This window comes from Capricornis sumatraensis, chromosome 8 (assembly GCF_032405125.1).
Source record: "Capricornis sumatraensis isolate serow.1 chromosome 8, serow.2, whole genome shotgun sequence".
In the NCBI taxonomy this organism is placed as follows: Eukaryota; Metazoa; Chordata; class Mammalia; order Artiodactyla; family Bovidae; genus Capricornis; species Capricornis sumatraensis.
The window spans coordinates 100,492,779-100,515,172 of NC_091076.1; the positions used below are offsets into that span (position 1 = coordinate 100,492,779).

A 22,394-nucleotide genomic window follows, 5' to 3' on the forward strand; every position below is an offset into this window, starting at 1 on the left:
AGCCACCAGGGAATTTGCCATATTAGGCACTCATATGTAACCTAATGTAATATTAAAAAATATAATTTCAACATATCATTAATATTTTTTAAATTATCAATTAACTTTTACTTTTTTTCCCCTAAGACTTTGAAACCTGGTGTGTCTTTTTCCTGTTATAGCACGTCTTAATTCAGACCACATTCCAGCACTCAAGATGTGACAGCTGGCTGCCATACTGGACACACAAGGATGGATATTTGATCTTAGGACATAGGGATTTTCAGGTGTGTTAATGATACCGCTCTAAAAATTCCTGTCTTTGGGGGATACTGAGATACTTAAGGATGAAATGATAAAATGAAACTTGGTTCTGCTAGAGGAAAAACTTTCCCTCTTCCCTTTTGGGACTGTGTTTAGGGGTCCTGCAAATTAAATTGACAAAAGACAGGTGAACAGGAAGAAAGTATATTCACAACCCTCTGGCGGATACAGAAGACCGACACTCAGTAATCAGAGGTAGAGGTTTCTGTACCAAAGGTAATAGGAGAAAGGGAGGGAGAAGGGGAAAACGAGGATCAGTCGGTTTCTTTAGGACAGGGAAGCGAGTATTTAGGAGAATGAGCAGGAGGTAAGGTTGTTATTATATTCGCTAACCCGGTGGCTCTCGCACGTCTGAAGTTTACAATGAAGAATTCTGTGGGTCTGGGAGGCCGAGCGCGGCGCTTTGGGGGCCGCGGGACAGGAATTTCACGCGGTGTTTGCTTTCCGAAATAAAACAGAGATTTTTGGTCCTTCGAAGATCTTTATGAGATTTCGCCTGGGGGCCGAAGAGAGGACTTCAGCCCCGAGCATCTGCTGGGGAGGGCGGGAGCTCGGGTACGGTGGCACCGGGCGATAACCAGCCCCCGCAAGCGAGGGGAGAGTCCCGGCGGCCCCTGTCCGGCCCTACCGCTGCGAAACTGCCCCGCCGCGCCGGCAGGAGTGGACTTCTAGTCTACGACCCCGACTCCGCACACCGCCCCTCCGCCGCGCGGCGGGCCCTTCAGCAGCCGGGCGCGGTTTCCCGGGAATGCGTTTCTCGCAGCACCGCGGGCCGCCCGGAACGGCCTGGCGGAGCACCTCCCGGCGGCCCCAGCGCGGAGCCCTGGGCCCGGCGGCGGCCGGGTGGGGGCCCCAGCGTGGCGGTCTCAAGTCGCGGTGCGAGCCCAGGAGCCTCACTCCGCGGTACCCTAGCCGCATCCCCGGAGCTCCCGGTGGGACCCCTAGCGGGCCCCTGGCTATTACTCCCTGTTCCGAAGGGCCCAGCTGCGTAGAGAGGAGCCGCGACCCGGTTCGGGCGCCCAGGTGGCTCGGCTCCGCCCAGGTAGGTAGGTTCCCCTCAGGTTTGACTCGCGGTTCTCTGGGGCCCCGGGGCTCTTCCTTCGGGTGGAGGTGGAAGGCCCCGCGCTCGGCGGCTCGTGTCCAGGCCTCTGTGGGCATCATCTTGATTTTTACATGTAGCTTCACAGTTCCCGAAAATAAACCCACAGCTGGGCGCTTAGGCAGTTGTTAAGCCGATGACCCTGCTTAATAACTCCCAAAGTAGGACAGGAGGTGGGTGTTCTCTGACAGTGAGCCCCTCGTCACGATCTGTTCCTTTGGGGTTTCGATTGTAAGCCTCAGGCTACCTACCACCTGTTAAGTCACTGTAGGGAACGGTGTCTCTGATAAGGTCGGCCAGGCATGGGTAAGATAAGCCAGAGGGAACGTCCTCGTAGTGCTTTTATACATCTGACACCCAGAGGAGGGCAGAGTGTCCAGGTGACTGCCCTGCGCCCCTTGGTGGGGTCGCCACAGGGTGGTCCTGCCTTGGTGGGGGTCTCCAGGCCTTGTGGGTTGTAGCTGCCTTTTGTGATAGCCTCCCCTGGGCAAAGCACTGACAGGACATCACTCACTGTTCCATTTATTCTTCATGCTAGTCCTGCCAGGCAGACATCTTAATCCCGCTAAGAAGTGAGAGGTTAAAGCGCAGAAAGTTTGAGTAACCTGTCCACGGTCTCCACTGGAAGGCGATGGCAATGAGGCGTCAGTTCCTGTCCTGCATCAGCCGACACCCTTAGCACCCGCATTTGTGACCGTCAGGCAGCGCTAGAGCAGCCTTGAGGGGGTCACCTCCTGCACCTGCGCTCCACTGGCTGCGGCTGAGCCCGTGGTCTTGCCCTTCAGTGTGGAGGCAATGCCAAAGCTAGAAGGCTTCGAGTTCTGGAGCCGCACCCTTCGGGGGGCCCGCCACGTGGTGGCCCCCATGGTGGACCAAAGCGAGCTGGCCTGGAGGCTGCTGAGCCGCCGACACGGGGCCCAACTGTGCTACACACCCATGCTGCATGCCCAGGTTTTTGTCCGTGATGCCAACTACCGCAAGGAGAACCTGTACTGCGATGTGTGCCCCGAGGACCGGCCTCTCATTGTACAGGTTAGCGGCCCAGCCTCCAATGCTGGCCGAGAACCCTTTCCTGGGCCTTTCCAGAAAAGGCTTCCCGGCTTTCTGAGATCAGAGGGGCAACAGCAGGCTGGTTCTTGCAGAGGTTGACCTCTCCCTAGTAGCTGCCTCAGACTTTTGGCAAATGGATGGCTTGGGTGCCGTGGAAGATTTGCAGGCCCTCCCTCCCGCCCCCTTGACATCACCCCAAGTGCCCCCTCTTTATCAGACAGACAGAACAGCTCTGCTCTTGGCAAAGTCAGTGATCCTGGCTTTCTGCTACATCTAGGAGGACTCTGTGAATCTGTAACTTGCCCTGCTGGTGGTGTGGGGGTGCATCCTAGCTTGGTCACGTTGCTTTTTTTTGTGTGTGCCACACTGTGTGACATGTGGGATCTTAGTTCCCCAACCAGAGATTTGAACTTGTGTCCCGTGCAGTGGGAAGCATGCCATCTTAACCACTGGACCACCAGGGAAGTCTCTAGCTTGGTCATATTGTAAACATCTAAGATAGGATACCATCCTGCAGTCATCTGCTGGGGCCACACCCTCACTGGGTCACCTATGAACCCCTGGGCAGCCCTCGTATCAGGGCCTGGCTGGGGCTTGTGGCAACTTTCATGTCTCTTCCAGTTCTGTGCCAATGACCCAGAGGTGTTTGTCCAGGCAGCTCTCTTGGCTCAGGACTACTGCGATGCCATCGACCTGAATTTGGGCTGCCCACAGATGATCGCCAAACGAGGTAAGAGTTCCTGTTCTGGGGTTCTGCATTGAGTACCGGCTTTTGACTAGGGCAAGGCTTGGAGTGCAGAGATGCCAGGTGTGTGGGTGAGCTGGCTGAGGGCCTGGCCCTTCCTCTGGCAGCTTTCTGACGTCGGCCCTTTCTTTGCTCCTCCCTCTGCAAGGCGGCCCTTCTCGGTCGCTGGGGGTAGGGGGCAAGGTTCACCTGGCCGTCAGGGGCTGGCCACTTCCTCCATGCTCAGGAAGTTGCTGGGCTCCCTCTGGATAAATGTATTTTGCTGGAGTCCCTCCTCTACCTTTGTGCTGCCTCGGGCACCAGTGGCCACTGCCCTGGCATCTCAGCCTTTCTCCCTCACTGGCCTGAGGAGTTCCTGGTTGGTCAGAGACCACGTGCGGTGGGCACTCAGCTCAGCACCCTTGAGCTCAGGCCGCCGAACTGAAAGAACGTGGCCAGGCAGGTGGAGGCCAGTGTGGATGCAGGGGGAGGGAGCAGAGGCTGTGCTTGTTCCTCGCAGGTCACTATGGCGCCTTCCTGCAGGAGGAGTGGGACCTGCTCCAGAGAATGAGTGAGTTGGCCCTGCGCTGCCCTCGGGGACTTGGGGCCACATTGTGGTTGGGTGGCAAGCCTGAGACAGCCTAGCAGGGCTCAGGAGAGAACAGTAGCTGGCAGAGTCCTCCTGGTGGTGTGCCCTCCCCCTTCCTGCTGTAGAGGGTGGCTGTGAAGTCGCCTGTCCCGTACCTGTTGCCCTCCTTCGAACCAAATAGACTGTACTAGAGGGAGGCATCCTTGCCTGGACCACCTCTTCCAGTGTGGTCTGAGGCACAACTCACAGCTCCCTGTTAGCAGTGCGGGGCGTCTGCGGAGCCTGTGTTCTTTTGGGGGCTTAGCCATGGGTCCCCACAGCCTGCTTGAAGGTGGCAGCACAGTTCTCTCAGGAGCCGACTCTGCCCTTCCCCAGTTCTGCTAGCCCACGAAAGGCTTTCTGTTCCTGTCACATGCAAGATCCGCGTCTTCCCAGAGATTGACAAGACCGTGAGATATGCCCAGATGCTGGAAAAGGCTGGCTGCCAGGTGAGGACTGTGGGCTTCCAGGGCTCCATACTGCTTCCGAAGCTCCAAAAACGCCCCTTGAAGGCTTGCCCCTGGGATGGGCAGGAATCAGTGACCTTTAGGTGAGGCCTGATGCAGGCAGCGAAGTCCCATGCTTGCGTCCAAGAGGCCAGTATTGCCTAGGGGTGGTGCTGGGCCTGAATCACCTCCCCACCCACCCCCACCAGTCCTGGGGTCAGGCTGGCGCTTGTTCCTCCCTCACACCTTTAACCTTGGCAGCAGGACTGTTGCCACTGCAGAGAGGACTGGCCCTTGAAAGGACAGAAGGACAGCTCTGACATGGGAGTCCTAGGCAGCACTCCCAGGGCGTCAGCTGGCCCAAGTGTGGCCCAGAGGAGTGAGGGAAGCCGATGCCCGAAAAGCCAAAGGCAGGGGGTACGCTGGAGTGTTGGGGGCTGCAGTTGCAAGTGGAGCTGAACCAGGTGCTCCTATGCTCTAGTTGCTGACTGTCCACGGGCGCACCAAGGAGCAGAAGGGGCCCCTGTCAGGCACTGCGTCCTGGGAGCACATCAAGGCTGTGCGGTGAGTGGACACAGAGTGAACCCAGGGCGGGGAGACAGCCCAGCCCCCAGGCGAGGCCCTCAGCCCTCTGGGCACAAGATGAGGGCACAGGGCCTGAGGGTGAGCAGCACAGTGGGAGGATGGAGTTTGGGGGCCTGGTACTGCCCCCAGGGTTGGGCGAAACAGCATCCTTCTGAGCATCTGCTCGTCCTGTTCCCTGACAGGAAGGCGGTGGCCATACCTGTGTTCGCCAACGGGAACATCCAGTGCCTGCGGGACGTGGAGCGCTGCATCCAGGACACAGGGGTACAAGGGGTCATGAGTGCAGGTGAGGCTGTGCCCTCGCCTGCAGCTGGTCCACCGTCAGGTGCTGCAGGGGTCCGTCCACATCGTGGCACCACTGGCCCAGCTGAGGAGCCTCCATCTGCCTGACTGGCCAGCGCTCTCAGGCCAGTGGCCAGCCTTGCCCCAGGGATGGCCAGGCACGGGGGCCCCTGAGCCTTGCGTCACCTTCCCCTGCAGAGGGAAACCTGCACAACCCTGCCCTGTTCGAGGGCCGCAGCCCCGCCGTGTGGGAGCTGGCCGAGGAGTACCTGGACATCGTGCGGCAGCACCCCTGCCCCCTCTCGTACGTCCGGGCCCATCTCTTTAAGCTGTGGCACCACACGTGAGTCAACCCCCATGGCAGATGCTGTCTGATCGAGCCTTGCCTGGGGCCTTCGCGGTTTTTAAGACGAGCTGTCCACATTCACAAAACCCCCACCTGCCACCAGGTCAGGTTTGGGAGGACCACAGTGACGTGGTGAGGTTGGGTAGGAGAGATTGTGCCCCTCTGTGCCCAAGGCTCAGGGTCAGCAGTTGGGAGATGGGGGCTGAGCTGGCTCTCTGATAGGGCGTCTGTATCAGGCTGCAGGTGCATCAGCAGCTTCGAGAGGAGCTCGCCAAAGTGAAGACCCTGGAGGGCATTGCTGCAGTGAGCCAGGAGCTAAAGCTGCGGTGTCAGGTAGGTGCTGGGCCACCGTGTGGTGGGAGAGACTTGGTCTCGGGCCTCTTACTGAGGGCCCTCTGGGCTTTTCCAGGAGGATATATCCAGGCAGAAGGAGGGAGAGAAGCCTTCAGGAGGCTTGCCTTTTTTTCACTGGATCTGCCAGCCCTACTTCCGGCCAGGGTGAGCCTCCTGCACATGGGCTGACCTGGGTGGGAGGTGTTACACAGAGGAGGGGATTCTTCTGCCTGCTGCCCAGCCTTGGTGGGCCTGTTGGAGGCTCAGCTCCATCCCTTGGCAACTAGGGGCCTCCTTCCTTGTAAGCCTGTGCTGTTTTATTTAAATTGCTTTTTCCGTATGAGGCTTCTCTAAGGTCCTCTGACCCTGAGTGGATTTGTTCTGGGATCAACTAGACCCTCTCTAGCTTCGTCTGAACTTTCTGAAGTGAGGGTGGGCTGTCATCTGTAGCCACAGCCCTACCCAGGGTTCAGACACTGGTATCCCAGCCTCCGTGCCGGCTGCTCGGGCCTGAGCAGAGTTGCACATGCATCCTCATCTAGGGACTGTGGCTGGTGGGCTGCCTCTCATGGGTGTCCCTCAGATCTGCCCATCATCCCCACTTTCAGGCCCAAGGAGGGGAGCAAGGAGAATGGAGGTGCCCGCAGCAAGCGGGCCCTGGAGGAGGAGGAGGGCACCACGGATGTCTTATCCAAGAACAAGCAGAAGAAGAAGCTAAGGAACCCCCATAAGACCTTTGACCCCTCGCTGAAGCGTAAGTGGCTCCCACCACTGGAGTCTGGGGAAAAGGCCAGCCCCTAACAGGTCCCCCAGGGTCGGGTGGCTCTGCTGCTTCCTAAGCTGTGGGCGGTACAGCAGGAAGGGCCCTGCAGCCCCCAAGGAGACTAGTGGGTTCCCCGAGGCCACAGCCAGCCAGCCATCCTGCCTGCCACAGTCCCTCAGCTGTTGCCCTAAGCAGCTCGAGAGGCAGGAGCAGCGCTAGGGGCTGCCGTGCCCAGGAAGGACCTTCAGGTGGGAGGCACACAGCACGGGGCATGGAACGCATGGGTCCTGGGTGGGTGGGATGAGGTTTCCCAGCAGGACCATGTATGCTGTGTCCTCTGCCCGCCCTAAGGGAGCAGGGACGCCTATCCAGGGCTACATGTGAGAGGTGGCAGTGGTGGGTGGCCTCGCCTAGTTCAAACAGTGCCTCCTTTTGCTCTTTTCTCAGCAAAATACGCAAAGTGTGATCAGTGTGGAAACCCAAAGGTGAGTCCGTCTGTCCTGGCTGTTAACACCTAGGGCAGGGCCCAGCCCCAGGATGGGTGGGGACCTGATGGGCAGTCCTTTTTCTGTCTGTGCTGGTGGAAGTCAGGCCACAGCCCATAGTAGGCGGGGCTTCTTTCCTGTAAAGTAGCTCTGCCTGGCCTCAGGACAGCTCTTCCATGCTCCTGGCTACTCACTCAGGCTACAGGGTGACCAAGGAACGGGTATTAGCCCCTGGCTCACAAGCTTTTCTGTGTCTAGGGCAACAGGTGTGTGTTTAACCTATGCCGGGGCTGCTGCAAGAAGCGAGCTTTCAAAGAGACCGCTGACTGCCCAGGTGAGGAGCGCCTGCCACCATCAGCACCACCCCGTTCCCCAGTGGGCAGTGGAGCCTCAGCCTCCTGAGCCCCGTTTCCGTCCTCCTGCCCCTCTGCCAGGTCACGGACTGCTTTTTAAAACCAAATTGGAGAGGTCTCTGGCCTGGAAGGGTGCCCAGCCACGGCTGCAGGAACCACAGCAGGCTGGGCCTGGAGAACCAGGTGGCTTCCCTGAGGTTGTGGGCAGTGCCCTTGCCTAAAAAGGGCAGCTATAGCCCCATGTGCCACCCCCTCAGGCCTGCTGCTGAAGCCTCAACCCACGTCCCACTTAAGGAAACGCCTTTACTCAGGGAACCTCCTGCTACTTCACACGGAAGGACAAGCTGGTCTTCCCTTCGCCCCATGCTGGGGGCCTGGAGATGCTGCACCGAGGAGCAGGCTCCCAGGCTGGACCTGCCCATCCTCACAGCCCGCGTGTGTTCAAGATGAACAATAAACCATTTCAAAGATGGGACGTTTTTGATACCTGAATATTGAGGCCAGTAGGGGCCGACCTTAGAACAGGGGAAGTGGGCAAGGCACCGCCTGCCTTCATCTTCTTAGCCATGGAGACCTGCCTAACGGAGGGCCATGCGCTGACCTCGGCCCTGCAAAGCCAAGTAGAGTGTGAGGAAGGGGTCCCCACAGAGACAGGAAGGAGTGGTGCCAGGGGCTGTTCTCAGGCTGCCCTTTAATGGACTAAGATTCAACAACGCTGCAACCTCAAACGATGTGTCCACATGGAGGCTGGGAGGCCGCGCTGCCAGGTGGGGGGCCCAGGTGCCATGTGGGTGAGCCCTATCAGCTTCTCCTTCAAGAAAGCCCACCTCCTCCCCAGGGCCCCTGACAAGGTGCAGCAAGGGGGAGGGGCCATGAGAGTCTGGGCACATGGAAGCCCAGGCGGGGGCGCCGAGGACTAGCATCATCTGCAGCCAGACCCCTGCAGGTGGGCCACAGGCAACACCTCCGGAGGTGCCGCTGGAGCAGATGAGAGACCCAGGAGTCCGAGGGTGGGGGTGGGCAGGGTGGGGGTGCGCAGACCATCCTGGAGACAGACGTTGCTCTTACATGTTGGTGCTCATCCGGGACTGGCTGTTGGCCGGTGTCAGCTCCCCTTGGCTCCCTTCCCGGGGCGGGGACTGCAGTGGACACAAAGGCTCAGACCAGGAAGGTGTGTGCACCCGTCCCAACCCCCAGTCCCAGGGCTGTCCCTGCCCACACCTTGACGTGGATCTGGTTGCGCAGAACGGCTGCCCGTAGGATCATGGCTTTGGCACGGCGCTGGAACTCCTTGCCCATCAGCAGAGACTTCTCAAAGGTGGTGCTGCGTTGATCTACGTCCCGGGCATACAGGATCTGTGGAGGTGCAAGGTTCAGTGGGGCCCAAGGTCCCCCTCCTGCACCCCACGGCCCTGAGTCTGGCCACCTTGCTGTGGGAGTCGATGCGGGCATTGATGAGCCCTTCCAGGATGAGCTGCGTCAACTCATCCTCCAGCGCCGCTACTGTGGTGTTGAAGGCTGTGGCCATCTTGCGCATGTCAGCTGACACGTAGGGGCTGAAATACTGCAGAGCAGAGGGGACATGAGTTACCCAAAGATGCCTTCGTAGCGCCCTGCCTTGGCCTCAGCCTCCACCAGAATGCTCACCTGAATGAGGGCCCGGTTGCGAATCTGCGTGTACAGGGTCCTGACGTGGGGAGCCAGGTACATGTCTAGCAGCAGATTGTCCTGGCGAGGACAGCCAATCAGGGACAGCTTGCCCCAGGCCTTCTGAACTTGCCCACCCTCCCAGCCAGGCCAGGCCAGGCCCCTCACCTTCATCTCATCCAGCATCTTCAGGCACGAGGCATACTTGGACTCGTAGAATTTGAAGATAATGTCCCGAACCTGTGGCTCCAGCTCCAAGAACAACTTGAAGGAGCTGCAGATGCCAGATTCCTCAGAGCTGGCCCTGCCCAGCCACCCGCCCCGGAGGCAGCCGGGGGCACAGGAGCGGGGCTGCAGGGCCCAGCACCCCACCCCCCACCCACCTGCTGGAGATGACGTTGCGCTGCAGCTCCTGCCGGTCAAAGGTGGCCAAAGCGCACAAGCCGCCGTACACGGCCACGTTGCTGGCGGAGAGCAGCTGCGGAGCAAGGGAGGTGATCAGAGGCCTGGGGCCAGCGGCAGGCGGCACGGGAGTCTGGGCCAGGCCCAGCCCAGCTCACCCATCGCCCCCTCAGAATGCCCAGGACCTCATGAGGACAAGCCCCCAACAGAGAGCCCAACTCTTGAGCCCTCAGCCTGCTTCCCAAGTCCCAGTGAGGTCTCCCCAGACACCCTCAAGCCCCTCACCTCAGGGAAGTCGCAGTGGTCGAAGGAAGCCAGCAGAAAGCACTTGGCAGCCTGCTTGTACTTGCGTGCTGCCAACTCAGCCAAGCCTGGGGGGCAGCAGGGGGAGGAAGGATGAAGCCCAGAGGAAGCTGCCCATCAACAGGCGCACCTGGGACAGAAACGCTGGCGAGGGAGAGGTAACCTCGTTGGCCGGCATCAGCAGCTTTCTGGGAGAGCAAGGCACCCAAGGAGGCCGAGCAGCTGCTGTTACTACTGCAAAGGGCACCCGAGCTGTTCAGCTGACAGGGTGGGAATAGTGGTGAAGGGCGGGACGGGGATGGAAGTGGGGGTAACCAGCCAGGATGGCAGCTATCAGAAGGCAATGCCTCTACCCCCAACCATGGGTTACTACCCCCGACCTCCCCGAGGGGGACGTGAGTCGGGCAAGTGTCAGGTGTGTGCAGCACAGGTTTGGGGCTTGTGTGCTTCCTGGGCTGGGGTTAGCTGGGGTGCCCTCCTGCCCCTATGCCCCAGGGTCCTTACCTGCCGCACACTTGAGCTTGGTGAGGATGGCCTGAGTCTGGGTGTCACGCTCCCCACGCTGCTGCAGAAGGTGGCACAAGTGAGCGACCCATGCCCTCCATACCCGCATCAACTCCCAGGCACCCAGTTCCAGCCTAAGAGGAGCAGAGGCAGACTCCAGGAGGATGGGGCCCACCAGGGTCAGTAGTGGTCAGGGCTCCTGGATCAGGGTTTGAGGGGTGGAGAGCTATCTTTTTACCTCGGCGATTTCTGGGGTGGACTCTGCCTTGCTGACGTAGCTCAGCACGTGAGACCAATTCTGCAAGTAGACACTGACCTGGCAGGCAGATGGGATGCACTCAGCCTGGGCCCCCCTCCTGGCCCACTGGCATTGCTGCCCCATGGCCACCCACCCTGGGCCCACCTTGATGACATTGAGGCACATGTTAATGACATGCTTGGCGCTGGTGCAGTAGTCCCGGGCCCGGGAGTAACACTTGAGGGCATTGCTGAGATCCCCACAGTCCAGATAGTGGTCACCCAGGTCATCATGTCCACGCCTGTGGGTCCAGGCACAAGTGGTCACTGGCTGGGCCATAGGACTGGCTGTCCAACCCCCAACTCCAAGGGCACACCTGAAGCTCTCTTGATGAAGCCCACCTCCCAGCTCCCTGGGCATACCTGATGCTCTCCTTGATAGAATTGCCCTTGTAGTTCTTCAGATCTGTGTCCAACTTCTCCAGCTTCAGCAAGGCCTTCTTTCTCGTGGCCTCCACCCAAGCTGTGTCCAAGGGTGGGGGCTCCACGCCACTCTCAGGGATGGCATCAGGTGCATTCTGCAGCTCCCTGAGGGAGGACCTGGCCATCAGGGGCCCACGTGCAGGGGGGGCGGGTGCCTCCCAGCGGCCCTCACCCCCATCGGGAGAGCGCCCAGTTGGCACAGGGGCAGCTGTGACAGCAGGAGCCCGCAGCCTGGCGGGAAAGCCCAGCAAGAAATAAGTCACACAGCTGTGCCGAGAAGCAAGAAGTTGCCGTCTCCACAGGCTCTGCCCGGTGTCAGAACTCCACACACGCGTGCAGATGTGGAGAGAGCCTGAACGCTCAGCAGGGAGAGTGAGAATCTCGCCCATTGGGCCGTTCCCCACCCCCTCCTGGCTTTCCAACAAGAAAGCCAGATCACTGTGTTCTGGAGCCAAATGCTGCAGGAACACAAGAAAGGCCCCTGCCTGGGCTGGCCATACACTACACCCTGTCCCTGCCCCACCTTGCTGAGCCCTGGCCTCACCTGGCAGCCTCTGAGAGCTTGCGGTGGATCTCCTCATACATGTCCACATTGAAAGTTCTCTGCACAAAGGACAGGGCCATCTTCAGGGCCTCCACTCGCAGAGGGGGGCAGTGGTCAGCAATGAACTGCAGTCGCTCGATACGCATCAGGCCGCTATAGCTGGCCGCATACTGCTCCAGATCCTGGGGGCAGAGGTGGATTGTGCAAGCTGGGACCCTGGACCCCAAGCCCCCCACAGTGGATCAGGAGCCAGGATATGTGGACACCAAATCAACCACTGTCTGGGGTCCGAGGAAAGACCACTCTGGATGGGCCAGTGCACGGGCCTGGAGTAAAGCTCTGCCCTGGGGGTGAATGGTCACAGCCATGTGGGTGAGCAATGAGGAGGCAGGGCTTCCCAAGGTGGGCCCAAGGAAGACCTGTCCTCACAATGAGACTTGACCTTCAGGGGCCTGGCACAAGGTGCTTCTCCATGTGGGGGAGAAGAAGCTGCAGGGTCTGGAGGAGGCCAGCAACCCATTAAAACGGGCAACTAGATATTTTAGTCCATTTGGTGGCAGAGTCAGACACGACTGAGCAACCGAACAACAGAGTCTAAAGGTTTCTGAGTTAGAAAAAGATGTGGTCAGGGAGCCTAGCCTGGACTTCCCTACAGGACTGACACTCCAACCAGCCCCTGACCCACCCCGGAGGAGAGCCTGCCAGACTCCGTACCAGGGTGGGGTTCTCCACCACGTAGTTGACATCGGGCGCATTCTGCGGGTCCTCCTGGGGGTCCACGTCAATCTGCATGGGCTCCACGGCCCCCTGCAACACGGGCAGTCACCTTGGCACCTTGAGGGGGAGAAGCCCAGGGAGGGCGACAGGCCCTCACTGTACCCAGCTCAGCTCTGCCCGCCATCTCCCAGGCGGGCGGGATTCTGTCCCAAGACCTTCCCCACTGCCCACCAAGTCCCGCGCCGCCACACCAGGGATGGGGTTCCTGGCCAGACTGTTGGCTCAAGAGCTGAACGCTCGGCCGGACCATGATGGCCCATCTCTGGAGCGGGAACCAGATGCCGGAGGACCACTGCCCAGGGACCCCCAAGGGTCGCTACGCGCTCGCAGCCACCATCCTGACAGCAGCCTCCTCCAAGCCACGGGGAAGACACGGGCGGCCTCGACCCCGGCGCGGCCGAGCAGCCGGAGCCGCAGCGCCGGGCGAGTCCCGCGGCTGGACCGGGCCGCAGTCGCGGCCGGGAGGCGGGAGTGGGGCACCTGGGCGCCCTGCGCAGCCCGGCGGGCGGGCGGGCTGGTCCCGGCCCCTGTCCTGGAAGGTACCTCATAAAGCAGCGTACAGGCCGACAGGCTGGCGCTCAGGCTGAAGTCCCCGGCCGTGCCCGGCAGGAAGAGCTCTGACCTACCGCTGGGAGGGGTGCAGTGCACATCTGCCACTGACGACGCGGCCGCGCGGGGGGCCGGGCCACCCTGCATTCTGTCCTGACTCTCTGCACCCCCCGACCCTGACACAGAGCTGGCTGGCTGCTGAAGGAGAGAGAGCGTTAGCGCGCCGGGCCTGCCGGGGCCGACGGGAGGGACGCTGCGGCCGGAGGCCGGGCGCGAGAAGGACGCCGCGCGAGGGGCGCGCACGGCCGGCCCCGCTCCGGCCCGGCGGAGGGGACGCGGAGGGGCCGCCGGCCGCGGCTCGTTACCTGCAAGTTAAACACCTGAACCGGCAGCGGCATCTTCGCCCACCCCGCCGCGGCGCACCGTCCACTTCCGGGGCAGCGCGGCCGCGACTTCCGGGTCGCGGCGTGGGCGGGGCGGCTCTTAAAGGGGCCGCGGCGCGCCTGGCCGGGCGGTGCCCGCGGGTCCCGCGGCCGCATGAGCCGCGCGCGGGGGGCGCTTTGCCGGGCCTGCCTCGCGCTGGCCGCGGCCCTGGGTGCGCTGCTGCTTTTGCCGTTGCCCCGCGCGCCTGCGCCCGCGCCAGCCCCGACCCGGGCCCTGGCCCCCGGCTCCGGCCCGCGCGCGCCCCCTGCCCGGCCCGCCACCGCCCCCCGCCTGCGGCCCGAAGACGTCTTCATCGCAGTCAAGACCACCCGAAAAAACCACGGGCCGCGCTTGGGGCTACTGCTGCGCACTTGGATCTCCCGGGCCCGACGGCAGGTGGGTCTCGCCCGGGGACCCCGCCGACTCCGGAACCCCCGCTGACTCGGGACACCACCACCCCACCAGCCCCCGCCTCTGGCAAACTCGCACGCCCTGAGATCCCCGCTCCTTCATCCTCAAACTTGCATCCTGCCCTGGATCCACCCCAAGACCCCCTACCCACAGATGTGTCCCCAACATGGCTGTCAGGCCCCAGGCCTGAGAATGCAGGGACCCAGGACCCCCAGTGCCAACCCTCTCCTGCCTCTTCTCAGGCTCTAGTCTTGAGTGGGTTCTCCCAGCTGACACTGGGCTGAGACCTCAGAAACTCCTCCAGCAAGAGCAAGCCTGGCCCTGGCAGCACTGGGGATGCTGCGGGTAGAGCAGGCTGTCCCTGGTTCACCACCCTCCCTTCTCCTGGATCCCCAAGCCCAGGCTCGCCTGTCCAGGTTCATTCACCCTTGCTCACCAGGCCAAGGCCCTGCCAGGCCCAGAGTCCCTGGGGTGGAGGGCTGCCCCTTGAAACCTCACAGGCCATCTCTCTACAGACGTTTATCTTTACCGACGGGGACGACCCTGAACTACAGCTCCAGGGAGGTGAGTGCCCTCCCCACCCCAGCCCAGCTGCCGTGTCTGAAGGGTCTCCTCAGCTATCTCTCGGTCCAATGCCACGCAGCCCCCTGCTGTGTACACAGGTCCAGAGAAATTAAGGCACCTGCTTAGGGTCATACAGCTGATAGAGAACAGAGCCTGGCATCCAGGGTCCACCCTTCCAGCTGTGCTCTGGTTACTGGCTGACTTCCCAGGGCCTCTGGCTGGAGCCACGTCCCCTGAAGAAGGGCCAGCAGGGAACCATGTCTTCCAGGCCTGCCCTGATGGGGATGGTCCAGCCTCTCAGTCCTGTTTCCTGGTGGGTTTGCTTTCATGGGATTCCAAGTGGTTGTCATCTGCCTGGACCTCGGATGGTGGCAACAGAGTCAACTGAGCAAGGCCAAGACAGACTGTGATTGGGTCCGACATCATGGTCTTGAACAGGACAGGCCTCGTGCCGGCCAGCCAGCGGCATTTAGCCCAACTTTAGTGGGGTGGGCTGGCAGCAGGTCTCACCCCGGCCCTCAAGCTTCCGTTTCTCCAATGGGCAGGTGGCCACGTCATCAACACCAACTGCTCTGCCGTGCACACCCGCCAGGCTCTGTGCTGCAAGATGTCAGTGGAATATGACAAGTTTATTGAGTCCGGACGCAAGTATGTGGTGGCCCAGGGCCAAGGGAGGCTGGGCCCCAACGTGGGTCAGGGGCTTCCCCGCCCCCACCTTCAGGGCCCAGCCTGGCTCCAGACTTCTACACGTTCCCAGGTGGTTCTGCCACGTGGATGATGACAACTATGTGAACCCCAAAGGCCTGCTGCAGCTGCTGTCCACCTTCTCACCCAGCCAGGACATCTACCTGGGGCGGCCCAGCCTGGACCACCCCATCGAGGCTACCGAGAGGATCCAGGGAGGTGGAACTGTGCGTGCTGGGGCGAAGCGGGGAGGGGCAGCTGAGAGTATGGAGAGCCCAGCAAGGAAGGGCTGGGGCTGATGCCCAGTCCACCCAGATGGGGTGTTTTGGGAACTGGGGCAAGACAGGAGGGGCTGGAGCCTCAGGCAACTGAGTTGTGGAAGCCCCTGTCTTCTTGTGCCTTGGGGAGCTTCTGCCCCCGGGCCTGGAAGCAGTTAAGGGACAGCTGAAGGACAGTTCTCAGGGTGTCCAGATAAAGAGTTAGGGTGAGGGACCCTGACTAGTGGCTCCCTCCTTTTCAGGTGACCACGGTCAAGTTCTGGTTCGCTACCGGTGGGGCCGGGTTCTGCCTAAGTAGAGGCCTTGCTCTCAAGATGAGCCCATGGGCCAGGTGACGGAGGCGTGGTGGGGGGGAAGCAGGTGCTGGCTGCTGTGGGTTGGGGGTTGGGGTTCCCCAAGGCTGGAGAGTCGCTGACCTGTCCCCCCTCTGCTCCCCAGCCTGGGCGGCTTCATGAGCACAGCCGAGCGGGTACGGCTGCCAGACGACTGCACGGTGGGCTACATCGTGGAGGGGCTGCTGGGCGCTCGCCTGCTGCACAGCTCGCTATTCCACTCCCACCTGGAGAACCTACAGAAGCTGTCACCCGACACCCTGCTCCAGCAGGTAGGCCAGCTGGGCCCCTGCCGCGTCCATGGCCGTCCCTGCACGGGGGCCGTGGCCCCGTGGCTCCCCCCAGCTGAGCAAGGGCTCAGGGAGGGATTCTGGTGAGACAACCGTGGGTCCCAGCATGACAGCAAAGTTTCGTGGACCCTGAATCCAGGCTGCTGGGACCCGGAGTCCCAGCCATGGGGGACCCCCAGGCTCACATGAGGGCCTGTTTGTAAAGAACAGCTGCTGCACCTTCCCAGAGGGCGGCCCTGGGTAGCAGGCCTGGGGACAGTGGCCTGGGCATGACCAGTGTTACAGACCTGGCCCAGGCAGGGGGTTCAGGACCTCTCGGCCCCTACACGTGTGCCAGCGGCCTCCCCCAGGTATTTGCTGTGGTGGCCACACCGCTCAGCCCCCATCAGGCCCCATCACCTTTCTGTGGTGTTCCTGAGCTTGCCCTAAGAATGCTGACTCCGGGTGGGGCAGTGGGGTCCCTGGAATCCAGGAGGCCAAGCAGCGTCTCTGTTGGAGAACAAGATAGGAGGCGCCGGCCCTGAGAGTGACTCTGCTTCCTCTCCTCCCCCAGGTCACCTTGAGCTACGGGGGACCCGAGAACCCACATAACGTGGTGAACGTGGCTGGGGGCTTCAGCCTGCAGCAGGATCCCACGCGGTGAGCGGGCCGTGGGGAGGAGTGCTAGGGCCAGCGCACCCCTCCCGCAGCCTGACCCCCACTTCCCTCCCAGGTTTAAGTCCATCCACTGCCTTCTCTACCCGGACACGGACTGGTGTCCGGTGCAGAAGCAGAGCGACCTCGCCCCTCGGTGATCCCGGACCCGAAAGCCTGGCTCTGCCCCGGGTGCAAGTGGGCGAACAGTGCTGGAACAGTGCTGCCCCCTCCTGGGCTCAGTTGGCTACTCCAGGCGGCGACGGCCGGGCCCTCATCCAGGGAGATATGGGCGCCCAGCAGGCGGGCCCGGGTGACCTGGCGCTGTGGGAGAGGAGAACAGTGCTGGGGGTCTGGGAGGGGGCTGGCATCCGCCTCCCAGGGCTCCATCCTGTTCCCCTCACCTGCGGGAGACAGGATTCTAGGCCAGGGTGGTGTGCGAGATGCTGCCCCCTAGAGGTGACTGCCGGACGCCTTACTTGCTGTTCTCTTGGGAGCCACCCTTCCCACTGGAGCCCAGCCAGGGCCTCTGCCTCCACGGGGAACTGCACGCAAGGCTGCAGACCCTCTGGGCAGCTGTGCTCTTGGGTGCAGCTTACTCCTAGCCAGGTTGTCTCCATTCAGAGGCCACCTTCTCTTGGCCGAGAGGTCCTTCCTGAGGGATCTGGAAGACACTTTTCCTCCACACTGACTCATTGCTCAGAACTTTCCATCCTTCCCCCGTCCCGGGGGCCGCAAGTCCATGAAATGGCAGGAGCCTTTTGTTTGGGGCCCCCTCTGCAGTGAGACATCCCCATCCCACCAGCTGACCCACACTGACCTTGACAGTGCCTTTCCACAGGAGGAGGGAACAGAACAAGGGGAACCAGCACCTGCCTTCTGGTCTCTCGCACTGCTATTGCAACAGGTGAATAAAGGCTGGATTGTTACTCTCTGTTGGTCATTGTGTTAATTAACCAGTGACACCTGGCAGCTCAGCTCCAGGCAGGGCCACACAGCATCTAGCTCCTTCCCATGAAGGCACTGCCCGAGACCAGCTCCCTCCCAGGCAGATCTGTGTTCCTTGCAGCCTTGCCAGCCCAGCTGAGCCTAAAGCTGCCCACTGGGCTCTTCATTGTGAGCTGAAGAGTATGTGGGGTGTGGAGGTGTGGTTCCTGCAGGGAATGATGCAAGCAAGACAAACCTTGCTCCAGAAGGCAGACTGCCTGTTAAGACTTGCCTTTTCAGCATACTGTGGAACTATGTGTGTGTGTGTGTGTGCCAGCATGAACAGACGCACACATGAGTGCGTGTGCCTGTGTGCATGGGTGTCCACACGTGTACTTGCATATATCTGTGAATTGCTGTGTAAATGTGTGTATGTGGGTATGAATGCACGTTGCTGTATACATGTGGGCAGGTGTACGTGCACAGCACAGGCCAGCAACACCCGGTAAGCAGGTTGGAGTCAGCACTCACTGGTGGTCAGGCCGAGCGAGGTTACTTGAAGAAGGGTATACAGCAGGTCACCAGGAAGTGTCCATGTGCAGCAGCCACCCCCTACCATCCTGTTCCCAGATGTGGACTATGTAACAGCCCTCAAGACCTAGACACTCACTGAGCCCGCCAGACCCCAGTCCACTGGGCATCCACAGCACAGAACCAGGACAGCATCAGTTAGACCAAAATGTCCCTCCCCTGGCTGGAGCCACCTCAGGCCTGGATCCCTGGGCGAGGGCCACCTCAGAGGTACAGACTCCTCTCTTACCGGGTCCAGAGGAACAGTCACCCCCAAGCCCCCGAACCACCTCCAAGGAGTGGTGGGACTGGCAGGCATCCCGAGGCTGTAGCATGGTCTGCCAGAATGGGTGGTCCATGTATTGTTCAGACAGAAAAAAGCCTCAAAGAAAACACAAAAATGTTTATATGTGATTGTTCCTGAAAAAAATGCGAAATTGGTAAAGATGCTCTTTTCCTCTTCCTTTGTTGTTCAGTCGCTCAGTCATGTCCCGCTCTGTGACCCCATGGACTGAGCATGCCAGGTTCCCCTGTCTTTCACTATCTCCCAAAGTGTGCTCAGATTCCCATCCATCAAGTTGGTGATGCATCTGTTTCATCCTCTGCCACCCGCTTCTCCTTTGCCTTCAATCTTTCCCAGCATCAGCGTCTTTTCCAATGAGTCGGCTCTTCACATCAGGTGGCCAAAGTATTGTAACTTCAGCATCAGTCCTTCCAATGAATATTCAGGGTTGATTTCCTTGAGGGTTGACTTGTTTTCTCTTCCTATTTTTTGATATTTTACCAGTATCAAAATATGTTGTATGATAGACATACACTATGTATAATCAGAAAAAGTTAAAAGTTTGGTAATTAAGGTTCAGAATTAAATTGTGTGTACTTAGCCCTCCATCTGACATTTTTTTGGAAAACTGTTTACTAAGCATCAGTCCATCCCACATCACTGCATGCCAGAGGAATGATGATCTGCAAAATGAACCAGCTCTCGAGGCTGGAGAGAACCAGGGTGTATAGGATGTAACCGCTGACGCGTATGAGCTTTCTTTGAAGTGAAGTGAAGTGAAGTGAAAGTCGCTCAGTCCTGTCCAACTCTTTGCGACCCCATGGACTATACAATCCATGGAATTCTCCAGGCCATAGTATTGGAGTGGGTAGCTGTTCCCTTCTCCAGGGGATTTTCCCAACCCAGGGATTGAACCCAGGTCTACCTACATTGCAGGCAGATTCTTTTTTGCAGGTGGATTCTTTACCAGCTGAGCCACAAGGGAAGCCCTGAGCTTCCATTGAAAAGAGTCAATCCTCTTTATACTCCGTGTTTCCAAATTCACTCACATAATAAAACTTATTTGTAACCCTCAAACCAATACTTATTTTCCTGGTCATTCTCAGACAAACAATGGTGAAAATTTTGAGTCATCAGATGCAGCCATCCCCAACTGAGGTTGAACTAGGTGAGGCTCCACCCCAGAGATACCCAGAGGATGAAGACAGCAGAGGGCAGTGCAGAGTAAAGCAAGAAACTCAATGGGACCTAACTTTATTCTAGAATTAGATTTTGGTGATAGTTACATAATTTTGTCAATGTAATAACAACAACAAAAAAAACTCTAGTGAATTATACACTTCAAAACTGTACGCTTTTTGATATGTGAGTGATGTCTCAATAAAGATTTTATTTAAAACGTAAACCAAGATGAAATTTAAAATTGAAATAGTCCTATATTTATTACATAATTTAAATTTGACAAAAATAGTCCATAAAAAATCTCTAGGATCAGATGGCTTCATTGGTGAATTCTATCAAACATTTGGGGGAGGAATAACATCAGTCTTAACGATCTTCCAGAAAATAGGTGAGAACAGTTCCCAGATCATTTCATGAGGCCAGCATTACTCTGGTACCAAAATCAGACAAACACATTACAAAAAAATTGACCAGTTGAATCTAAATTTTACACGAGGGACTTCCCCTAGTGGTCCAGTGGCTAAGACCCTGCACTCCCAAGGCAGGGAGCCTGGGGTTCCATCCCTAATCAGGGAAATAGATCCTGCATGCTGCAAAGAAGATCAAAGACCCTGCAACCCACAACTAAGACCAAGCTCAGCCAAATAATTTTTTTTTCAAAAGCAAACTTGAAAAAGAACAAAATTAAAGGATTTACACAGCCTGACGTCAAAATCTACTATGAGATGTTGATGAAAAATTAATCTCTTGATATATGAAAGAAATGGAAATTTTTTTTGAGCCAAATTTGAGGATTATAACCCAGGAAGAGCATCTCAGAAAGCTCTGAGAGCCATCTGTTAGATGTCAAGGCACAGTTATATAAGTTTTTGAGACAGAGGGCCATATATCCAATGGCATATTTTTAAAATACTTATTAACTAGCCAGTTTATTCGGCTGCATCGGGTCTCAGCTGCGGCATGCAGAATCTCAATTCCGTCACGCGGGGTCTTCTGCTTGTGGCACAGAGACTTTCTAGTCCTGGCTCTCGGGCTCAGTAGTTCCAGTGCTCTGACTTAGTTGCTCCACTGCATGTGGGATCTTAGTTCCCTGACCAGGGACCAAACCCATGGCGCTTGCATTGCAAGGTGGATTCTTAACCACTGCACCGCCAGCAGTTCAGTCACTAAGTCGTGTCCGACTCTTGCGACCCCATAGACTGTAGCCTGCCAGACTCCTCTGTCCGTGGCATTTTCTAGACAAGAATACTGGAGTGGGTTGCCATTTCCTTCTCCAAAGGATCTTCCCAATCCAGGGATAAAATCTCCTGTGCTGCAGGCAGATTCTTTACCAACTGAACCGCACCACCAGGGAAGACCCCTAAATGATGTATGATTGACAGTTCACATGATCCAGATCTAAGTGTCATGCTAGTGAGTCACGTGACCCCATACGAGGTGGAGAAGGAGTGCCGTCTCTTCAGGAGTTGTCTAGTTGATGCTGGGAGAATGTTGCTCTTTGTAGCTGAGCCGGTATTCCTGCTGATGGAGGAGGTTTGCGTGATGCCTACTGCAGACGCACAATGCACAGTGAGGGGAGAAGGTAGGCCAAAGGGCAGAGGAGATTTTTTGTTTAAATATCTCTGGTCTTGCCATAAAAATATGACTTTTATTTCGCAGAGCTACGGTATGGAGACTGTGGTGCCGGCACTGGGACCAACAGATGGATCCATGGGACATGCAGCAGAACCCAGTCACAGATACACGCTCCTACCATCATGAGCTCCCAATAGAGTCATCAGAACAATTTAAGGGGAAAAGTCTTTTCAGCAAATGGTGCCAGCATTAGTTTACTAATTAATTTTTTATCATTGAAAAAAAAGCCAACTTAGAGAAAGTATTAGTCAGGATGAGCTAGGCTGTGCTGCAGAAACCACTAAGCCCTCTAAGGAAATTTGTCCACGTCACACTGTGATATGCACGGGTGGCTCTCTTCTAATTGGTGAATCAGGAACTCAGGCTGCTTCTATCTTCAGGGCCCAGCATCTTGTAGTCTAAGTCCCCCTCAGATTGTCCAGGTGAAATGGAGGAGAAAGTGGAATGAAGGCACCAGATTCACACCACCTAAGCCCAGAAGTGACATTAATTTCTCATATTTCACTGGCTGAAAGAAATCACATGGCCACCATAATAGCCAGGGAAGCTGGAACATGCCAAGAGACCCATGAGTTTGCTGAGCTCTGTGGCATTGATGTTACAGAGATGTATGACTGACCTCAGTCAGTTCAGTTCAGTTCAGTTGCTCAGTCGTGTCCGACTCTTTGCGACCCCATGAATCACACCACGCCAGGCCTCCCTGTCCATCACCAACTCCCAGAGTTTACCCAGACTCATGTCCATCAAGTTGGTGATGCCATCCAGCCATCTCATCCTCTGTCATCACCTTCTCCTCCTGCCCCCAATCCCTCCCAACATCAGGGTCTTTTCCAATGAGCCAACTCTGCATGAGGTGGCCAAAGTATTAGAGTTTCAGCTTCAACATCACTCCTTCCAATGAACACCCAGGACTGATCTCCTTTAGGATGGACTGGTTGGATCTCCTTGCAGTCCAAGGGATTCTCAAAAGTCTTCTCCAACACCACAGTTCAAAAGCATCAATTCTTCGGCGCTCAGCTTTCTTCACAGTCCAACTTTCACATCCATACATGACTACTGGAAAAACCATAGCCTTGACTAGATGGACCTTTGTTGGCAAAGTAATGTCTCTGCTTTTGAATATGCTGTCTAGGTTGGTCATAACTTTCCTTCCAAGGAGTAAGCGTCTTTTAATTTCATGGCTGCAATCACCATCTGCAGTGATTTTAGAGCCCCCCAAAATTAAGTCTGACACTGTTTCCACTGTTTTCCCATCTATTTCCCATGAAGGGATGCAATGATCTTCGTTTTCTGAATGTTGAGCTTTAAGCCAACTTTTTCACTCTCCTCTTTCACTTTC

The 22,394-nt window shown here is 57.9% G+C and overlaps 3 protein-coding genes across 17 annotated transcripts; 2 read left to right on the forward strand and 1 right to left on the reverse strand.

The window, feature by feature from the left end:
- The first annotated feature begins 1,138 nt into the window (after positions 1–1,138).
- Positions 1,139–7,819, forward strand: DUS1L (dihydrouridine synthase 1 like). 4 transcript variants are annotated; one of them, XM_068976998.1, is made up of 14 exons: positions 1,139–1,349; positions 1,941–2,434; positions 3,074–3,182; positions 3,697–3,747; positions 4,141–4,253; positions 4,732–4,814; positions 5,018–5,121; positions 5,316–5,460; positions 5,700–5,796; positions 5,873–5,961; positions 6,405–6,550; positions 7,007–7,044; positions 7,303–7,378; positions 7,479–7,819. In XM_068976998.1, exons 2-14 carry the CDS (start codon positions 2,198–2,200, stop codon positions 7,616–7,618), a joined length of 1,428 nt encoding a protein of 475 aa, XP_068833099.1. In that variant the 5' UTR covers positions 1,139–1,349; positions 1,941–2,197; the 3' UTR covers positions 7,619–7,819. The 4 variants fall into 4 exon arrangements, with proteins under 4 accessions (XP_068833099.1, XP_068833098.1, XP_068833101.1 ...); XM_068976997.1 differs by having other exon boundaries at positions 1,139–1,345; XM_068977000.1 differs by having other exon boundaries at positions 1,139–1,345; positions 5,316–5,421.
- A 292-nt stretch (positions 7,820–8,111) lies between these two features.
- On the reverse strand, positions 8,112–13,270 carry GPS1 (G protein pathway suppressor 1). 12 transcript variants are annotated; one of them, XM_068978630.1, is made up of 15 exons: positions 13,209–13,241; positions 12,838–13,041; positions 12,232–12,324; positions 11,518–11,699; positions 10,914–11,078; positions 10,657–10,792; positions 10,492–10,569; positions 10,254–10,311; positions 9,732–9,817; positions 9,428–9,522; positions 9,213–9,318; positions 9,045–9,125; positions 8,824–8,961; positions 8,619–8,753; positions 8,112–8,536 (listed from the first exon to the last, which is right to left on the reverse strand). In XM_068978630.1, exons 1-15 carry the CDS (start codon positions 13,239–13,241, stop codon positions 8,462–8,464), a joined length of 1,665 nt encoding a protein of 554 aa, XP_068834731.1. In that variant the 3' UTR covers positions 8,112–8,461. The 12 variants fall into 12 exon arrangements, with proteins under 12 accessions (XP_068834731.1, XP_068834729.1, XP_068834732.1 ...); XM_068978628.1 differs by having other exon boundaries at positions 10,254–10,314; XM_068978631.1 differs by having other exon boundaries at positions 10,914–11,090.
- A 110-nt stretch (positions 13,271–13,380) lies between these two features.
- RFNG (RFNG O-fucosylpeptide 3-beta-N-acetylglucosaminyltransferase) lies at positions 13,381–17,360 on the forward strand. The gene is made up of 8 exons (XM_068977675.1): positions 13,381–13,662; positions 14,193–14,241; positions 14,787–14,889; positions 14,999–15,152; positions 15,446–15,534; positions 15,642–15,807; positions 16,379–16,464; positions 16,538–17,360. The coding sequence occupies exons 1-8, from the start codon at positions 13,381–13,383 to the stop codon at positions 16,617–16,619; spliced, it is 1,011 nt and encodes a 336-aa protein (XP_068833776.1). The 3' UTR covers positions 16,620–17,360.
- The last annotated feature ends 5,034 nt before the right edge of the window (positions 17,361–22,394 follow it).